This window comes from Chlorocebus sabaeus, chromosome 21 (genome assembly GCF_047675955.1).
Source record: "Chlorocebus sabaeus isolate Y175 chromosome 21, mChlSab1.0.hap1, whole genome shotgun sequence".
Lineage (NCBI taxonomy): Eukaryota > Metazoa > Chordata > Mammalia > Primates > Cercopithecidae > Chlorocebus > Chlorocebus sabaeus.
The window spans coordinates 31,168,484-31,189,036 of NC_132924.1; the positions used below are offsets into that span (position 1 = coordinate 31,168,484).

The 20,553-nt window shown below is 44.5% G+C and overlaps 1 protein-coding gene across 1 annotated transcript in view; it reads right to left on the reverse strand.

The window, feature by feature from the left end:
• Nucleotides 1-10,725: 10,725 nt before the first annotated feature.
• Nucleotides 10,726-20,553, reverse strand: part of GARS1 (glycyl-tRNA synthetase 1) — a 40,325-nt gene continuing 30,497 nt past the window's right edge. Inside the window, exons 13-17 of the mRNA XM_007981718.3 lie at nucleotides 18,694-18,779; nucleotides 16,085-16,194; nucleotides 13,225-13,318; nucleotides 12,329-12,519; nucleotides 10,726-11,030 (exon numbers count right to left, since the gene is read on the reverse strand). Of these exons, the coding sequence (XP_007979909.1) occupies nucleotides 10,905-11,030; nucleotides 12,329-12,519; nucleotides 13,225-13,318; nucleotides 16,085-16,194; nucleotides 18,694-18,779 (607 nt within the window). The 3' untranslated portion in view covers nucleotides 10,726-10,904. The remainder of the gene's footprint in view (nucleotides 11,031-12,328; nucleotides 12,520-13,224; nucleotides 13,319-16,084; nucleotides 16,195-18,693; nucleotides 18,780-20,553) is intronic.

Here is a 20,553-nt window from a genome sequence, read left to right on the forward strand (position 1 = left end):
CACTGAGCTCTGCCCTTAAAATGCCACCAGAGCCATTAGGCCATCTCTGTAGGTCCCTACTTGTTAAACTCATTAGGCACCTGTTCCTCAAGCCAAGCCAGTCCTCATTAGCATCTGCTCCGGCGCTGGCAGCACCTTGTGGAGCCGGCCTTCCTGGAAAGTGGCCTCATTAGCAGACTCTCCTTCTCCAAAGCAGGCAAGTTCCAGCACCCAGATCCTGGGGGCTCTTAGGGTCCCTGTTTAACCCTTTCACCCACCCTGATTTACACAACTGGGGAAGACCTGAGCCAGCTGCAGGTCCTCACACCAGCCTCTTGGCCCCACTCCAAGAGAGAGGAACAGGCTCTGTCCTGACCCCAGCACAGCTCCAAGTCCCTGGGTCATCATCAAAGTGAGGCTAGAAAGTACCTGCTGGGGTAGAAGCTGGTAAATGACACATGGCAGCAGGAGTGGTGGGTGGTGGAGCATCTGTGGGGCAGGAGGTGAACGGCAGGGATGGCATTTCTCTCCCAGGTCCCCTGCTGGGAGGGCCCATGGTGGAGGTGCTACCCGAGGGTCTGAAGCCTCAAGACCTGTGGGGGATGGCACTCGCAGAAAGTCCTTCCAACGTACAGACTTTCCTAGAGACAGAGGCCAACAGTCCCGTGGCCACAGAGAGGGAGGCCCAGATGGAAATGACACAAGGGCAGGAACACAGAGAGACTTGTAGGAACACACATAGAGACCCAGAGAGGGAGGCACACGCACCTTCCTCCATCATTCCCCATTCACAGAATACCAGGGTGTGCCAGGTATGGAAGTAACAGAAAGACAAGGTTCCTGTTTCAAGAAACTCAAAATCTGCTTGAGAACAGCACAAGGAAAAGGCAGGCAAAAGACACATTGGCTCCCGCAGCCTGCGCCTGTCCTCAGCCCCCTGCCGTGTCCATCTCCTAGCCCACACCCACAGTGGCCCCAAGCCAGCTGGCTTCTAGGCATGAGGACCTCAGCTGCCCTCCCCACTTCTTTCCCCTTCACCCCCATGCAGGCCCGGACTTCCGGATGCCCCAGAAACAGAATAGGGAAAGAAAGCCCAGCTGTGCCGCTTCTGCTTTCCCCAGCATCTTCAGAGGGCCTGGGCAGGCGGGAGATGTGTGCTGATGCAGCTGGATGGGAAGGGGGCTGTCCTACGAGGGACACGTGAAGGGACTAGAAAATGGCACGCTCAGGAGAACAAAGTATCCCCCGCACATGTCATGGGGCATGGGGGCAGGCCTGGGGATGGGAGGCCCAAGGGGAGTTCTTTCCTAGAGTGACATTTCAGTCAGGGTCGGGGAGGGCTTGGCGGTAAACAGCTGTCCCTCAGGTGGAACCAGTGGTGGGGGTGGCCGAGAGCGTAGGAGGGACTTGAAGCAGGGGGACCCCTTCAGCCAGGGAGCCTGGCCCGCTGTTCTGAGAGCACACCTGGAAGCAACCAGGTGGCATGTTGCACAGCAGGCTTCAGGAGTCGTGCTTGGTGGGGTCTAGGAATCCACACGCTTCACAAGCCCCCAGGTGATTCTTACAGCAGGGGTGTGGGCCAGCAAGAAAAAGACACATCCCTTGTCTCTTCTTTCCAACACACACACATGTGGTATAGAAAGTGACAGCGACGCCGGGCGCGGTGGCTCATGCCTGTAATCCCAGCACTTTGGGAGGCCGTGGTGGGCAGATCACCTGAGGTCAGGAGTTCGAGATAGCCTGATCAACATAGTAAAACCCCCATAGCTACTACAAATACAAAAATTAGCCAGGTGTGGTGGCACACGTCTGTAATCCCAGGTATTTGGGAGGCTGAGGCAAGAGAATTGCTTGAACCCGGGAGGCGGAGGTTGCAGTGAGCTGAGATCACACCACTGCACTCCAGCCTAGGGGATAGAGTGGGGTTCGGTCAAAAAAAAAAAAAAAAAAACAAGGAAAAGAAAGAAAGAAAACATGTGAATCTACTCATCAATATGCCCAGGATGGCTTCCAGGCTCTGCCTTGAAGGTGCCACTAATTTTCCTGAGGGGGCTGTGCCACTTAGACATGTTAATTAGCAGGAGAAATGGGCAGAGGGCATCACTGCCCTGTGTTGACTGAGTTTCTGCCAGATTTTCCTCTTAGGGATTTGTTTGTTCAGGCCTCGAGGCCCTCCCACACAGCGCTGTAGCAGGCCTCCCTTGTCACAGAACCATCACCCGGCAAATCCTAGGCATTAGTTGGAAGTGTCCCCTCTGGGGCTCCTTCAGCAGTCTCCGCAGACTCCACTGCTGGGCTGGTCATTCCAGGGGGCATGTGCTGTTTCTTAGGCCCGCAGCAAGAGTTCTGCACTCAAGAGAAACCCTAGAAACATTCATTAAATAAACCAGCCTTTCCTATTTGTTCCACCCAGAGCTGGTTAACCCACAAGAATGACCAAAGGCATAAAGAAGTCCCAGAGATCTGTTGGCTTTGCACAGTGGGAGAAATCTGTCTGTGGCTCCATACCCTACCTTTACTAGAGCCCAGAGGCCAGTCCCAGACAGAGGGCATCACCTCTTCTCTACTGCACATGAGTGACAGCAGATGGGAGCGGGAGGGCCTCCGTCACACCCTGCAGACTCTCCTGCAGTTGTCTCCAGATTAACCTCACCCCAAGGGGCCCCAGGCCTCAATGGCTCTCGACTTCCCACTGGCAGAGGACGCAGGCTGCCCTTCAGCAGTTCCGCAGTTCCCTAAGCTGGGATGAGACGTGGTTTGCCCCCGTTAGTCCAGGATGATTCCTGTGACCTGGTGTAATTAATAGCATACCTTTCACTCTTATGAGCCCTAGTCTGGACAATAAATTATATGATCACTCTACTTAAACCCCACATTTGTATGTGTACACAGCAGGGTCCACAGACGCTGCTTGGATAAATGAATGATGAAAGCCAGATCCATAGGAAATTCTGAACGTTAGCTACTGCGCTTTGGAAAGGAGAACCTGAGTAGAAGGGATTTTCCGAGGTGACGTCCTGAGTTCCGTCTCAGTGTCTGCTTGGTGGACAAATGATTGAGCAGGGGCAAGTAGGAGCTAATGATTCCAGTTTCAGAAAAAAACTGTCCTTCAGCTTCTGCTGTGAATACGACAAAGTAATTAATTGTGCTTCTTAATTAGCTCTGTAGAGCACCACATAAGGCCCCCTCTAGCTCTCTAAGGCCCAATCAATATAAACAATAAAGCATCACGAACCCCACAGAGGCCCTTCCACCCAGGAAGGTGGAGAAATCCTAAGACTCATTATTTCTTCCTTCAATCCCAGTTCTAGTCCAGTGTTCTCTGGCAAAGGCCAGTGGGGGGCCCATCAGCCATCGTGCAGCCACCTCTTTTCCCTGTGCTTCCTGCTTGGCCCAAATGCTGTACCTGCAATTACAAGGGAATCCATACTCCCTCTGGCCATTCAGGGACTTTCCACATGTGCTCCATGGAGGCCCCCGATTCCTAAACAAATTAACACCCCAGCCTGGTGTCTCCAGATCCATCTCATCCTTCCGTTTGAAAGATTCTGGGCCACCCCCTCCCCCTTCATTGCAGACTTGAATGTGAAGGTCTTTGCATCTGAAGAAATGAGGTGCCAATGTTGGTGGGGTTCCCCATGAAGGAGCTCCATCTGGAACAAGGCCCCCAGGACCTGCAATCAGACCTGGACTTCATTTGGGGAGCTGACCCCCTGGAGATGGGATAGATCCATTCCCCTAGAAAAACACAGATGGATATAAATAGAGCATGATATCTCTACAGAAATCCTTGAAGGAACTACAGACCCAAGTTTATAAGCCCCTAACATCAAGATAAAATTAAAACACTCTAATTTGGCTAGCAAGAATTCCCTAAGTTGGTGGTCCTCAGGCCTGGCTGTGTTTTAGATGCCCCACCCCAGGCCCCCTGAAACACATGTTGGGAGGCATGGACCCACATGTGAGCAGGCTGCAGGAGTGCTCACGAGGCCCTGCGCTCGCCCTGACTCCCACGGGACCCACCTCCCCACTGCATGGGGCGATGTCACCTTTCTGGGCCCAGGGCCAAGCCTCCTCAGTGGCCACCCTCGCTGTATGTGAGGTTAGACCTCACCGTCAGGTCGTGAAGGGTTCGAAGGCAGGGCCACTCCTGGTCCAACCCCGAATTGCCAATACCAGTTACCCAGTGTTACTGTTCCTTTCAGGATGCCTCAACCAGCCCAGGAACTCTTGTCTCTAAAAGACCTTAAAGTCTTATAGTTTCTCTGCATGAAACCCCTTCTCAGAGTCCACCAGTGTTATAAAGATTTTTAAATTTACTTTTATTTTAGTGATAATCTTTAAAAATGCTTACCAGTTACCTCTCTTTCAGGGTCAAATGGAAGATGGTCTTAGAGTAAGTATACAACATTAGCGAAAATTTCTCAAAATGGGGATTCCTGGTGTCCTACAGCGGCTTTGGAGGTCTTGTTTCCTTTAAAAAGGGCACCACTTCTACTAAGTTTGGAAACCTGCCTTTGTGCCCGAGCATTCAGTGGCTGCAGGCCTTTTGCAGAGTACAGACGTGGGGCTTGAGCCAAGGGGTGAGTTGTGTGTGAGAGTAGCCATTTCTAAATAAGCCAATTTTTATACCAAAATACGGAATGTGGAGCTGCCCTGCAGGGAAAGATTCATTCGTTCATTAAGTCATTCATATATTTACTGAGGACTTACTAAGTGCTAGGCACTTCCCTAGGCACTGAGGATACAGCCAAGAACGAAACAGACCCAAATCCTTGTCCTCGTGGAACTTTCATTCTAATGGGGAGACCAAAAATTAAACAAAATAAAAAAGTAAAACACTTTTAAAGTGTTTAGTGCCCACGAGGAAAAAGAAAACAAGGAAGGTGATTATAAAAGGGATGTGTCTGAATGTGGGGGTTGTGGGGGGGATGCAGAGCATGTTGAAACTTCAGATGAAGCAGCTGAGGAAGGCCTGAGGCGACTACTGAATGACATCCAGAGATGAGGGAGTGGTTGTGGGAACCTCATCTTTGGACGAAGCACTGCGGGCAGACAGAATATCACTGAGTACCAAGGTCCTGTCCTGGGCATGCTGGGGTCACTGGAAAAGGGCCAGCATGGGGGGTGGTTGGCAGGGGAGTGGGTGTAGATCCACATGTTATTCTTGCAGGACAAAAAAAGCTGGACTGGCAAGGTGGCTCATACCTGTAATCACAGCACTTCAGGAGGCTGAGGTGGGTGGATCACCTGAGGTCAGGAGTTCAAGACCAGCCTGGCCAACATGGTGAAACCCCATCTCTACTAAAAACACAAAAATTAGCCAGGGGCAGTGGCAGGCACCTGTAATCCTAGCTACTCGGGAGGTTGAGGCAGGAGAATTGCTTGAACCAGGGAGGCGGAGGTTGCAGTGAGCTGAAATTGTGCCACTGAGCTCCAGCCTGGGCAACAGAGCAAGACTCCATCTGAAAGAAAGAAAAAGAAAGAAAGAACGGGCCGGGCGCGGTGGCTCAAGCCTGTAATCCCAGCACTTTGGGAGGCCGAGACGGGCGGATCACGAAGTCAGGAGATCGAGACCAGCCTGGCTAACACGGTGAAACCCCGTCTCTACTAAAAAAAAAAAATACAAAAAACTAGCTGGGCAAGGTGGCGGGCGCCTAGAGTCCCAGCTACTCGGGAGGCTGAGCCAGGAGAATGGCGTAAAACCGGGAGGCGGAGCTTGCAGTGAGCTGAGATCCGGCCACTGCACTCCAGCCTGGGCGACAGAGCGAGACTCCGTCTCAAAAAAAAAAAAAAGAAAGAAAGAAAGAACAAAAAAGAACGGAAAAGGAAGGAAGGAAGGGTAAAAGAAAGAAAAGGAAAGAAAGAAAGAAAGAGAGAGAGAAAGAAAAGGAGAAAGAAAGGAGAAAGAAAAGGAAAGAGAAAGAAAGAAGAAAGAGAAAGAAAGAAAGAAAAAGAAAGAAAGGAAGGAAGGAAGGAAGGAAGGAAAGGAAAGAGAAAGAAAGAAAGGCAAGAAAGGCCACTGAGTTCTGGCAATCATTCTGGTGCCAGGTGGAAAACTGCTGATGAAGGGGCAAGGGCACGAGCAGGGAGTTCAGACAAGTTTTTCGCAATAAACCAGATGGGTGATGATGGTGGCTTGCCCCAAGCTGGTGGCCATGAAGGTGGTGAGAAGTGGCCCGATTCTGGTGGAGGTGGAGTTGACAGGCTGGACAAAAAAATGGAAAATCTGGGCTCAAATTTAAAAAAAAAAATTAATAAAGACTTTCTAAAGCTTGCCAGTGGGTTTTTTCTTTCCCACAATTTCATTGCACTTAATCTCACTGTCAATTAGTTCACACTTAGATGCAGAACAGTGAGTTTTGAGGAGCCAAAAAAGGTTTTAACTTGCCTAAATTGTTTCAGTTAGCATAACTGCTTTTGTGCTAATTATTGGTGATTGAGTTTTAAGACCCAACAAATGCAGGCATAGGCTGGCAAATTCTATGCAGGCTCACTTTGCACTAAGTCTTGCACATTAAAAAAAGGAGGGCAGAGAGCTTTGGCTCCCAAAGAGTCAGAAGGGCTCTCTCTTCCCAGCATCAAGCTCCTGAAACTACCATTAGGTTCAGACACTAGAAGAGTCAGACACTAGAAGAGTCAGGACAAGAAGCCAGCTTGCTTTATTTCCGGCCCAGAGCTCACAGCACCCCTCTGCTCTTTGGCACCACCAACCTCAAGAATAAGGTTCCAGCAAGAATAAGGTTCCTAAAATTCCCCAGGAAAACAGAAATCCTACTGCTCACTTCCCCACCCTCACATCTACTTCTCTAATTGTCTCACTGGATACAATGTCCCACAAATTCATATTCTCAGAGGAAACCCCTTTTGAGAGAGCAACGGGTCCAGCCTCTCACACGGTTAGAAAGTTCACAAGGTGCCAACAGTGGTCGTGGTGTTTCTCCTAAGGGACTTAACATACTGATGTCCAGGCCCCACCCTCAACTCATTAAATTGGTTTAAGGAGGAGCCCAGACATGAGTATTTTTTTAAAGCTCAAGTGACTTTAATGTGCAGCCAGGGTTGAGAATGACTGCCCCAACATCTTCTACTGAGGCAACAGATTTTCAAAGGTGTGTCCTTCAACACGCAAGGAAGACAGCCTATCCAGCAAGAGGGGTGCATGTCAGCAGCAAGAGTGAAGTGGCTCTTAGCCAGGAGCGTGAAGCTGCAGGCTGTGCCTCTCAGGCAACCCGTGGTGATACTCCCAAATCACATCCCAATTTCTAGAGGAGACATTCCTCCAGACATCCACACGGCCTTAACACAATTACTGCTTAGAGGCAGCTCAATAACCAAGAATTATTCAAAAGGCAACAACACGTGAACGTTGAGGCACAGCAAAATTAGTCATCCACTTACTTACTGAATCTTCAACTAAATTTCACTTTGGTGTTGGCCAAATGCCACAAACACCTGCCTTAAACATTGTCAGACTATCAGCAAAGATGCCGGTGCAAGCAATGCTCTCAAAGCCTCTTCATCCTAGCCCAGCCCAAGAGATACAGGTAATCGTTTTTCTTTGGGAAAGAAGGTTCATTTCAGGGCAACTATAACCAGAGATAATTTGGGTTTATCTCTAGGGCATCCAGCCCTCTCAAGGAATAGACTCCACTGACTAAGACAGTTGCTGCCATTACCCTGCAATTACACTGGTTAAGGGAGTAGTAAATAAAGGTCTAGAATGAATGTATTTCATGTGACTTATAATGAAAACAATGATTTTGCAAGTTCTTATCACAAAGAACTTGAGATGTCTGACATCTCTAGTACCAGCTCGTGAAAACAGTAAGATCATTTCCATGTTCTTTAGACTTGGTGATGAATTCCTTTTCTGGAACACCATCTATAGTCACTATTTTGCTGTTAGGAGCTGTTGAGCAACATTAAAGTGGTGGACTCCTGCAGAAGCCAGGCACTGATAGCCTCTCTAGAAGTAACTCCACGTTGCATTTGACTGAATGCCCCAAATTCCAACCTAAGTATTAAAAACCTAATTCCGGCCGGGCGCGGTGGCTCAAGCCTGTAATCCCAGCACTTTGGGAGGCCGAGACGGGCGGATCACGAGGTCAGGAGATCGAGACCATCCTGGCTAACACGGTGAAACCCCGTCTCTACTAAAAAATACAAAAAACTAGCCGGGCGAGGTGGCGGGCGTCTGTAGTCCCAGCCACTCGGGAGGCGAAGGCAGGAGAATGGCGTGAACCCGGGAGGCGGAGCTTGCTGTGAGCCGAGATCCGGCCACTGCACTCTAGCCTGGGCGACAGAGCGAGACTCCGTCTCAAAAAAAAGAATTAAAAAAAAAAAAAAAAAAAAAAAAAAAAAACCTAATTCCTGTGTTCTTACATAACAGTCCACGGAAATTAGCTAGAATCTGACCTTCCCCCATCACTATTTTTGGGAGAGGTAATGAACAGGAGTAACTTCTCCGAGATACAATGCTATTTATCTCGCTCTTGTTTAGCCCACAGTCTGGTAAATACAAGTATATAAATAAATTAAAAGGCCTCAAAGAGCATTAAGCCAGAAAGATCCATGCTTTAAATACACATTGGGCTTGCACAGAAGTGTGTGCATATGCATATGCAAACTCGTGTGTAAAGAGTCTCTCAATTTAGAAAACAGCACTTCAACCTCTTGTGCTTAAAGTCAAGCAAATATGGTACAGACAGAACCAGAGAGCTCTGCTGCTGGCCCGTCTCCCTCACTCAGGTATCAGTCACTTGAGAGACCCGCTTTAGAGCAGGTGTTCCAGGAGAAATCACACACTGCTACCCAGGGGAAGGAACAAAAGAGGGCTTGCAGATTCAATATCCAGCCTCTACCTCACGACAAATGTATTCGTCAATGAAAAAGGAAGAGAGGTTTGGTTCCAATTCCTTTATGATCCAAAGTATTAGGTTGGCACAAAAGTAACTGCAGGTTTTGTCACTATTTTTATTTATTTATTTATTTTAGATGGAGTCTCACTCTGGGCCCAGACTGGAGTGCAGTGGCATGATCTTGGCAGACTGCAATCTCCGCCTCCCGGGTTCAAGTGATTCTCCTGCCTCAGCTTCCCTTGTAGTTGGGAGTACAGGAATGTGCCACCACCCCCAGCTGATTTTTATATTTTTAGTAGAGGGGTTTCACCGTGTTGGCCAGGCTAGTCTCAAACTCCTGACCTCAGATGATACACCCTCCTTGGCCTCCCAAAGTGCTGGGATTACAGGCGTGAGCCAACGCACCCAGCCTGTCATTACTTTTAATGGCAAAAACCGCAACTACTTTGGCACCAATCTGATAGGCAAATCTCACTGTGTATTTAATGTATCTTTCCCTATTAATGAGCTTAAACCAATGTCTGAGGCTGTGGTGACTGTTTGACTATGGAGGTACCTGCTGTAAAAGGAAGTAAATAAATGCAAAGTTAGGGCAGCCCCCTGCCAATGTAAAGCTGCTAGAACATATGCCCAGTTACAAGCTATATTATATGGAATTTGAAGTGAGAGAAATCCCTAGAAAATGGGATTTTATTTTCTAGAAAATGAAAACTCAGTTCATTTTAAATCTGGCTACTTCTAATTTAATAATGAAAGCTCATAAAAGTATGAGACAGAAGAGAAATAAGCTTCAGTGTAAAGCTTTCCTTCCAAAGAGGTTTGTTCAAAAAAGAAGTCTGTTCAAAAATTCAAGACTCATCCAAAGACTATTTATTGAAGACCTACTGTGTACAGCACTGCAGTAGGCACCACTGGAGATCAGATACAAATGAGGGAAATCCCTGGGAGATTCCTACTTTACATCTAAGAAATCACAACTTCAATTGTTCTTCACACCAGAGACAAAAGGGCACACTGGAGACCACCACTCCTCTATCCAAACTGCGGGGGAGGAAGTGGGGACACTAGACACGGTAGTAGCTCTGGAAATAAATAGCTGCTCGAGTTCACACAACCTTGAATTTTTCCCTTCCAAATAAGCATAGTCTTCTGAGTTTTCTATACAAAAACATAAAAGAAGTAAAGCACCTTAAAACCCGAGCCAAAAACTACTAGCCTAGAATCAAGACAGTGTGATAGTCAGGAATTGCTAAATCAGACGAGACAGATGGGTTCCCCTAGCATCAGGAGCTTAATGATTTCAGGGAGCTGAGTACAAGCATGCCTTAAGATAGAAAGCAAATCTGTCAAGGCCCTCCCCTCCTGGAGAATCTGCAGTGGGGTTAGCAGTCCTAAAGCTCCACCCCAGCACTCTGCCTCCTCCGTTGCACCACTCCTGCCACCCCATCCTCGCCTCAGTCTTTCCCAGAAGTCATTTCATCTGCTTGGAGACTGTTGTCACAGTATCTGCACGATGCATCATTTTCTCAGAAAAAGATAAAGAGTAGAAAAGGTAAATCAATAGACAGAAAGTAGAGGAGTGGTTGCCTGGGCTGAGGTTAGAATGGGAGTGAGGTAAATGAGCATGAGACTTCTTTTGGAGTGATGGAAATGTTCTAAAATTGGTTTGTGGTGGTGGTTGCACAACTCTGTAAATATACTAAACATCATTGAACTGTACACTTAAAACAGGTTATTTTTATGGTATGTAAATGATATCCCAATAAAGCTGTTAATTTTTTAAAAGTGTTAACTGTGTTTAACATTAAGCCATGAGAATGTCTACCCAAATGTCGGAGAAACAGCCTTGCTGAAAATGTAAAAACACGAGCAAATAGATCACAAGTTTGTTCAGGATTCCTTCAACTTTAATTGTGGGGGTAAAATCAGGCAGCCACTGAAGATAAAATACAGTCCCTGGGAGTAATCACAATGCTGTTTTCTTTTGTAAAGTGGACATGATAAGAGTTTTTTGTTTTGTTTTGTTTTTTCAGCGCAAGTGGTCAAAAGTTGTCAAAATTGTCTTCATTCCTCGATTGTCTCTTTTTTACCAGTCTCTTGACCTTCAAACAGAGGATACCTGGCCTCCACATCGGCCCATGTGATGCTGCCATTGGCTAGGTCTCGGACTATGCTGGGCAGCTCAGAGACCTAGAGACAAGGAGAGAGAAGCCAAGTATCAACCAACTTGTTCAGATTTTTAAGAAGAAGATTCATCCTGAACTCAGGAAACCTTACACAGAGCCAAGCAATGTCATGCCGGGCATGGGTCCATGTTCTTCTTCTCGCCCACAATGCCCACCAGTTCCCCCAGACAACTCAATTCTGCCACAAAGCCTTTCCTAACTTTTCTAAATCGCCTGTCCCTTACTTCATGTGTATTAAATTTAACTATTAGAACAAACAGGAGTCAGTCAAGTAACTCGTGTGAGGGAGTTACATAAGACTGGCAAACTGGAGAGCTCTGACGAAGGAGGCCACTGTTCCTCAGCCAAAATCAAACACTGGCTGCCACACAGCAATGGTTCTCAAACTCGAGGGCACATCAGAATCATCTGGAGGTCTCATTAAAACTAAAAAAGTTTTGCCTGCCCCCTCTGCCTCTCCATCCCCAGTTTATGATGTAGTAGGTCTGGGGAGGTTTTTCTTATCTCACACATTTCCAGGTGACACTGATGCTGCTGGTCTAGGGACTACACTTTTGAGAACCACACCCAGATGGGTGCACAGGTCCAGAGTAGCCAGATGGTCTCTAAAAAGTCAAGCTAGAAATTCACGACTTCCGGATTAGACTATAAACTCCTTCAGAAAAAAAAAAGCAGTCTTTTGCTTCTGTTTTCCCTATTAGTATCTGTATCAAGCTAAGTACGGAACAGGCACCTGAAATATGTGCTCAAAGTTGATAAATTAGGCAGGCAGACGTCAGTTAGAGCAGCTACTCTTTCCCTTCCCTTACCACCCATCCTTCCCCTTCTGTGCTTCTACCATCTGCATTACTGCCTTCCTATTGACAAAATTACTGAAACATCATTCACTGTTTTGAATATCTGAACATGGAAAAGTTTATACATACACATGTATACGTGTCTGTAAAAATAAAAAATTAAAATGTCTAACCCCTCAAAAGCCTACCAATAAAACTATGGCAACAAATTCTTGGGATCATATTTCTCTTGCCCAATAAACAAACAAGTATAAAAGCAAACTGCTGGAGAATGAGCCCAGAGCAATACAAATGGTTATAAAATATTAGAGAAGTGCTAATGGATATTTTCATAATTAAACCAGGGGGACTTGAGAATCTGGGCTCTGTCTTATAGAAGCCGTTCATTAAAATTAAAAAGAAAAAAAAAAGGAAAGGGAGCATATACACATCAAAATCCAACACAAATCAGTAAGAAGCAGTACACATTTCTAAGGCTAAAAATGCCAAACAGAAGGCCAGATACCTCTGCTCTTATCTGCCGCATTGAGTCACGGTCCCTCAGAGTTGCTGTGTGGGGGGTCTTGTTCACTGTGTCAAAGTCAATGGTGACACCAAAAGCCACGCCAATCTCATCAGTCCTGGCATAGCGCCTTCCAATTGACCCAGAGGAATCGTCTACCTTGTGAGACACTCCGTGCCTGGTAAGGGCTTCCGCTATCCAAAATAAACAAAGTAAATTAAAAATAGAACAATGGAGTTAAGCCCAATGTTATCTAACTACTGTCTTCTTACAAGCTCAGACTTGTACAAGGGACCAAGACAAGACAGCAACAAGTTGAGTTGCAACACAAAGAAACATCCCTAAAGTTTAATAAATCCCTTGCGAGAATCCAAATCTTCACGCATACCTCCATCTGATACAGCTATAGGGGGAACAAATATAGGACCAAGAGCCAAGGCCAGAAGGTGAGTCCTGACTCCACCACCTCCATTTTTATGGCTCTGAGCAGGTCAATGGACTCTCCCCACTTCCCGACTCTGAAATAAGTGGGATGTGCCAGATGACCACTAGGATTCCTTTCAGGGCAGTGGATTCTGTAGCTGTAGATCCACTAGGGTTGCTACACTCCACTTGGGTTCCCTCGATGAACTGAGCACCAACGTCAGTATGAGAAGGAAATAATTTTTAAATCTGACTCTTGGGTCCTACCTTGACTCACTCAAATGCCAGAATAAAACATCTGAGCAAGCATACCCTCTCTCTTAGAAATAAGAGTACAGGCTAAAATCATGTACTCTTTATAAAATCATTTATATTCTTTATTCAATCTCTATTTTTATTGAAATAAACGATACATTTCCTAAGATTCAGTCTCCTGATGGTGTTCCCATGGAGTTTACCCAATTGAATTTGCTTACATAATTCCTTGACAAATGGCATGAACTCCTGGTTTTGGCTCAGTGGGAGGACGGAACATTTGAATGGAGCGACTACAGCAGGGAAACTGAAGAACTGGATGATTTAAAAAGAAAAAAAATCCAAATATGTTAATTCGTAAATATCTAAATGCTAATACCCCAAACCAAAAGAGGTTAATATTCAGCAAGTGTTCAAGCATAACATGATTACCCAAATGCCAGAAAACATGACATGAAAAGCAGTATGGCAAAAGAGAAGCAGGAGAACCAGCATCAGAAACACCTGGTTTCAGCTCCAAATTTGGGCCAACTCATGAGCTCTCTTTCTAAACCTTAGTTTCTCCATCTAAAAAGCAGGTCTCCACCACCTGCTCTGCTTGCTTCACAAGCCCGTTACTAAAAAAGTCAAATGATGTGAAAGCATTCTGAAAGCTACTACATATAAAAGATGGTAATTTTTAGTCCCACATAAGACAGTTTTTCTGTGGAGACTACCTAAATCATCAAACAAGTGGCAGTGCCCCAAACCAAAAGCCTATTCTGTCTTTTAAGAAAAGAACCTATGAGCCTTAGTGACCCAGTGAAACAGAAAAGTTTAATTAGCTCACAAACATATGTCCAAAAGAAATAGTACAAAACAAAAAAGATGCTCCATATACCTACACTAAAAAGTACATACAGCCTTCTTAAACTGCCCTGAAATAATTTCTGAGTAACTCAGAAATCAAAGAAAGCAAAAATAAGGCTGGGCACGGTGGCGCCTGCCTGTAACCCCAGCACTTTGGGAAGCTGAGGCAGAAGAATTGCTTGAGCCCGGGAATTCAAGACCAGCCAGGGCAACATGGCAAGACCCCATCTCTACAAAAACTAAAAAATTAGCTGGGCATTGTGAGGCGCACCTGTGGTCCCAGCTACTCGGGAGGTTGAAGCAGGAGGATTGCTTGAGCCGAGAAGTTTGAGGCTGTAGTCAGCTGAGATCATGCCACTGCACTCCAGCTGAGCAACAAAGCGAGACCAAAAAAAAAAAGCAAAAATAAAAATATTCTGTGGAAGGCAAACCAATCTACCACTTTGGGTTGGAAATGGGAACTGAAGGCAGTTCTTAATACTTGTACAAAAGGTTCACTCGAAGGCAAAAACACAGAATAAATTTGTCCCATAAAAATAATGAATGACACAGATTCCAGTTTAGCCTCTTACCCAAAGTTCAATGAACCTTTAATGCCAAGCAATGAATATCCCACTCTAAGTAAGGCCTGTATTCCACCAACATTGCTGCTCACATCACAGAAGGTTCAGAACTATATTCCCTTCCTCCATCTTGTGATATTTCTATTTAATATGAGACAGTAATAGGGACCTGACTTTATAGAAAAATAATTTTTAGAATTTCACTAGCAATGTTTTTCTACTAAATTTATAGGCAAATAGATTGAGGAACTAGGTGCTAACAATTTAGAAGCATTTTTGGCTTCCCACAGCCTAATCAAATTTCTCTTCATCATGGGAATTCACGCAATTCATAAAACACTGTGACTAATTTATTCTTGTTTAGCCCTTATGAAATTTCTATTAAAGCTGTAGTTAGATTCAAAGGAACAGCTAAAAGATTTTCTAAAACCTTTTTATTAGAAAAATAAGCAGAAAAAGCTTGAAGCAGACTTGACATCTAAAAAGAACACACGCAGTTATGTTTGTCATCATTTCTCAAAAAGAACCAAGCCTTATGTTTGCGTACCTGGGGCCTAGCCCAGGTTCTTACAATCGGTTGAATGAATAGGGCTGCTTCTTCAAGGTTGGGAAATGAAGATGCAACTTCAGGGCAGAGAGTATAGTACTAACTTTATTAGCTATGTATTACAATAGTGTGTCAGACTGAAGTACTGCTGCCGAGAATGCACTAGTTCATCCTTCAAGGTTAAATGTCCCAGAAAGAACCACAGGGTTGATGTCTAACATTACATACACTCAAGCTTTAGAATGGCCAAGTGGATGACGCTGTTTCTTTCAATTAACCTAACATATACAACCTCTCCTTTTTAGCCATTCTTCTGGTTGGCTTTCCTAGCAATCTGACCAGGAGTGTAACTTCTGCAGGCAGAGGCGAGGTAAAAATGGTGAAGTAAGGCAAGGAGATAGAGAGGAAGAAGGCAAGGAGCAGTGATTCAGAAGCATCAGAACCAAAAGAAAATTCGTGGGAGCTGATGAAGACTTCTTATAATCTTCTATCTTCAGCAATACTTGAATGCTAGGAAAGGCTATACCCCAGATAACTATTATCCCATTTATGATCTGTCAAGCTTTCACAGTGAAATCACCCAGGGTTCTTATTATTAAAAAAACACCCAGATCCCTGAGTCTTAGACCTAGTGAATCAGCATCTCCAGAGTAGAACCTAGGAATTCATATCTTTACCCCAAAAGTACCCCAGACAATTTTATGCAGTTTGAGGAGGTTCCCTTTGATACTTTACCAGACTATAGATAGAGCTTAGTGGTCTGGCTAAATTCTATGAGTCATCTCATCCTTCCCAAATTTCTGAAAACACAGCATATCCAGAAAGTGCCATTCCTTCCACTGACATAATGTAGATTGTTCCCCAAAGTAATTGGTTCAGTCTCAGAATAGAGAGCACCAGGCAACTAAAACAATAGCTTCTAGAATAACCTAAAGCGCAAATAAGATAACACAGGAAAGTGGTTTGTCTATAAAAACTTAAGCAAAGATGAATGTTAACAGCACTAGTAGACAATAGTAATAACTAATTGATCATTCTAGAGTCTTATTAATGTACTTCACAATGTAATTCAGAACATTTTTATTATCTGACACTATAACAGCACACTACATGATAACTTACTGTTCTCTGTTCATCTCCTTCTCGTACATGGAATGTATGTTCAAATACCGTATACATGATCCTACCCAGGCCGAAGGAGGGTTCAATTACATTCGGAACAACTTCTTCCACTGCGAAAGAGATAGAAATTCAATAACATTCTCTCAAATACCACATAATGCATTTCAGATTCTCTCTAAACAATTCACTGGGCACAGTGCTCACATCTGTAATCCCAGCATTTTGGGAGGCCAAGGTGGGTGGACCATCTGAGGTCAGGAGTTCGAGACCAGCCTGGCCAACATGGTGAAACCCTGTCTCTACTAAAAATACAAAAATTAGCCAGGTGTGGTGGCAGGTGCCTGTAATTCCAGCTACTCGGGAGGCTGAGGGAGCAGAATCACTTGAACCCCGGAGGCGGAGGTTGCAGTGAGCCAAGATCATGCCACTGCACTCCAACCTGGAAAACAAGGGCGAGACTTGGTCTCAAAAAAAAAAAAAAAATTCTTAGCACTAAAAATATCTCTATTCTAGATGGATTTTTTATCTCTGTATATCAGAACAAAGAAACCAGAACATACCTAAAAACTATTTGCTAATAGGAAACATGACTTCGAAGAGAAAGTTGGAGGGAAAAAACCTTTCACCAAATTCTGTTTATACTGTGTAAAAACGAAACCTGAGTTACCAGAATGTTTCTTCACCAGTTGGCAAACTACGAATAGCAGCAGCTACACTTTGTCTCTATCACCTGCCTTGGCTACCCAGAAAGCACAAAAAATCTAAGGCTTTTAATAAGAATTTGCTAGAATTTAAAATCTAACACAGCTGGCAAAATTAACAAAAACAATTCCTACACGCAAAAAGTATTACACGGTTTGTGTTTCTTTAACTTTTTAGCTTGTTATCTTGATGAGAACTTGTTCAGAACCAAATTACTGGCATTGTATTACCAATGTTCTGGGGTCAGGACACCCTTAGGGAAGAGTTTGCTCAAAGAACAGCAGTCCATCAAAGACATCTTACAGTGGCCTACAGCTCTTCCTGTGGGTAAGACAACACCCGTGGTATACACAGGAAATACATTGATAATTATTACTTATTATGTGGAAAGGAAGAAGCACTGCTAAACACTGCCCAGGTCTAAGATAACTGGGCATAACCTTGGAGAGTTTATGTTGTTTGGGAAATGAGATCATTGGAACCAAAACCTCACACATGTAGAGGAAAAGAGATCCTGTTTGTCTACGATAAAGAGTAATATTTTAGAAACATGATCAAGGCATTCCCCCCCCATCCTTCTGTGGTATCTGAGTAATGGTGATGTGCAGCTCTGAACTAGCTACCAGGATCGTGGCTATAAAGCCCCAGAGCGTGATGGAGAAGCCCCTGCTTACTCCTACCACTGCTCACGGAAGCCTGGCTACAAGACAGGCCAAGAACAAAGGCTCACTCTCTCCACTGGCAGTAGCTTCTCAAACACCCACTACTATTCTGTTTCCAGGAATTTCAATTCAGCCACAAATAAACTTCAGCATCCTCCATATATGCTCCAAATTACTCATTGCCTGATTCACATAATTTGTTCTACAAAAAAACAATCATCTTCTTAACTTTTAAAAAAGTATGAAACATCACTGGTCTAAATGGCTTTTTTTTTGGAGACAGAGTCTCGCCCGGTCACCCAGGCTAGAGTACAATGGCACAATCTCGGCTTACTGCAAGCCTCCCGGGTTGAAGGGATTCACCTGCCTCAACCTCCCGAGTAGCTGGGATTACAGGCATGCACCTCCATGCCCAGCTAATTTTTGTATTTTTTGTTTGTTTGTTTTTGAGACGGCGTCTTGCTCAGTCGCCCAGGCTGGAGTGCAGTGGCATGATCTCAGCTCACTGCAAGCTCCGCCTTCCAGGTTCACACCGTTCTCCTGCCTCAGCCTCCTGAGTAGCTGGGATTACAGGTGCCCGGCGCCACATCCAGCTAATTTTTTTTGTATTTTTAGTAGAGATGGGGTTTTACCATGTAAGCCAGGATGGTCTCGATCTCCTGACCTCGTGATCCACCCACCTCAGCCTCCCAAAATGCTGGGATTACAGGCGTGAGCCACTGCACCCGGCGAAATTTTTGCATTTTTAGTAGAGATGGGGTTTCACCATGTTGGCCAGGCTGGTCTCAAACTCCTGACCTTGTGATCTACCCGCTCTCGGCCTCCCAAAGTGTTGAAATTACAGGCATGAGCCACCGCGTCTGGCCCCTAAAGGACTTTTTAATACGTTATTTTGCCAAAAAAGACAGGGAATGAGGGCTAGGCGTGGCCGCTCATGCCTGTAATCCCAGCACTTTGGGAGGCCGAGTCGGGTGGACTTCTTGAGCCTAGGAGTTCAAGACCAGCCTGGGCAACGTGGCAAAAACCTCATCTCTACAAAAAATACAAAAATTCGTTGGGTATGGTAGCGTGCTCCTGTAGTCCCAGCTAATTGGGAGGCTGAGACAGGAGGAGGAATGCTTCAGCCAGGAGGCAGAGGTTGTGCCACTGCACTCCAGCCCGGGTGACAGAGCGAGACCCTGTCTCAAACAACAGCAAAAGCTTTAGGGAGCAGTGACTTTTTGTTTATCATTTTTACAAATTTACCATATAGTGTTTTCTGGAATCTCTTCACATTGACCATGTCTTTTGTTAACTGAAATGTTTTCCCTTCAGTTTCAATTGTAAATTCCCTACAAAGAAACAAAATACATTTTGTATTAGTTCAAACAGGCACCCCATGCCTTAATTTAAAGGAATTTTGTAGATTGCTAAATTGTTTTTTATTTTTATAACTTGATCAACTCTCCAGATATAATAAGTGATGTCAAATTTAAATTATTTCATAAGAAACACCAAATTAAGTATTATTCTAACAATGGCACCAAAAAGTACTCTGAGGAGATACACCAAATTTTGACTAGTTTCATAAAATTCCACAAGTGACTTAATGACTTAATGACCTTTGGTTTTGAGATCAAAGTAAAACCAAAAACAACTTTTTGAAAATTCAGTTTTAGAATAATAACAACTTTGTCAGAAATAAGCCTGCTGGTAAAAACACAAGGGTTCTCATTACTGTCCCAACAAATGTACAAATGAACCAGCATGCCATCTTACAAGGTAATTTTACAGTCCAATGCCCACACTATTTTCAAAATAAATTTTGACATTTGTGTTGATGAAGATCAGTTTAAAAGAAGTTTAATGTTTCTGTTTCATACGGCAATATAAAATATTATCCCCCCACCCCAAATCACTGGCTGCCATGTATTTGTGTCCTGAGATATGCCCATTCAGTTTCAGGTTATAATAATTCACTCTTATAGTTTCATGTAATACCTGTATTTCAGCTTAGGAGGTGTTTCCTCACATTTTGAGTATCAATTTGGATTTCTCTTGCCTCCCAAGCAATTCAGTGCTAGGATAGAGAGCCCTCATGTGGTTGTCTCGGAAGCTGGATACTTGGCATACATAACAACTGCATTTTGCTTGTTTCCACCTGTGATAATCTCATGCCTCATCTGACTGGTGTTCACTGAATTCTCCCGTTTTTACTATTCTGTCTGAAGTCTGTGTGTGTGTGTGCATTAAAGGTTCCATTACATACACAGTGTTATATTCACCCTCTCTGTGAGCACAGTCTAAGTGTATCATAGTGAACAGCTATAAAAGAGTTGCAATTGGGTCAGGCATGGTGGCTCACGCCTGTAATCCCAGCACTTTGGGAGGCCAAGGCAGGCAGATCACCTGAGGTCAGGAGTTTGAGACCAGCCTGGTCAACATGGTGAAACCCCATCTCCACTAAAAATACAAAAAACTAGCTAGGCATGGTGGTGCACACCTGTAGTCCCAGCTACTCAGGAGGCTAAGGTGGGAGAATTGCTTGAAACTGGGAAGCAGAGGTTGCAGTGAGCTGAGATCGCACCACTGCACCCCAGCCTGGGTGACAGAGTGAGACTCCATCTCAAAAAAAAAAAAAGAGTTGCAATTGGCAAGGAGACAGCCATTACTTGAGAATAAGTAATAAAGCAAACTGTGTTTATGGATAATGATATTTAATTAGTAATATAACTTAGTCCATTTTAATGGGATTTGATATTGTTTTAGTATAAATAGATGTTAATTCTAGAAGACCAGAAATGTTTTAAAATTTTTCTGAAACAGATATCTTTAACTTGCAAGAGTTCATCTTTGTCCCATCTGTTCTTTGTTCCTTTTCCTCCTCTCCCATCTTCTTGTGGAATATTTTTTCTTACTCTACTTTATCTCTACCATTGGTTTATTAGTTACACCCCTTGGTTTTTTTTGTGGTTTTTTTCCAGGTGATTGCTCTAGAGTTCACTCTATGCATTTTTTAACTTATCACAGTTTATCTTCAAGTAATATTACACCATTTCATATATAACGTATACACCTCACAAGAGTATATTCCTAATTCTTTGCTCCCACCCTTTGTGCTATTGA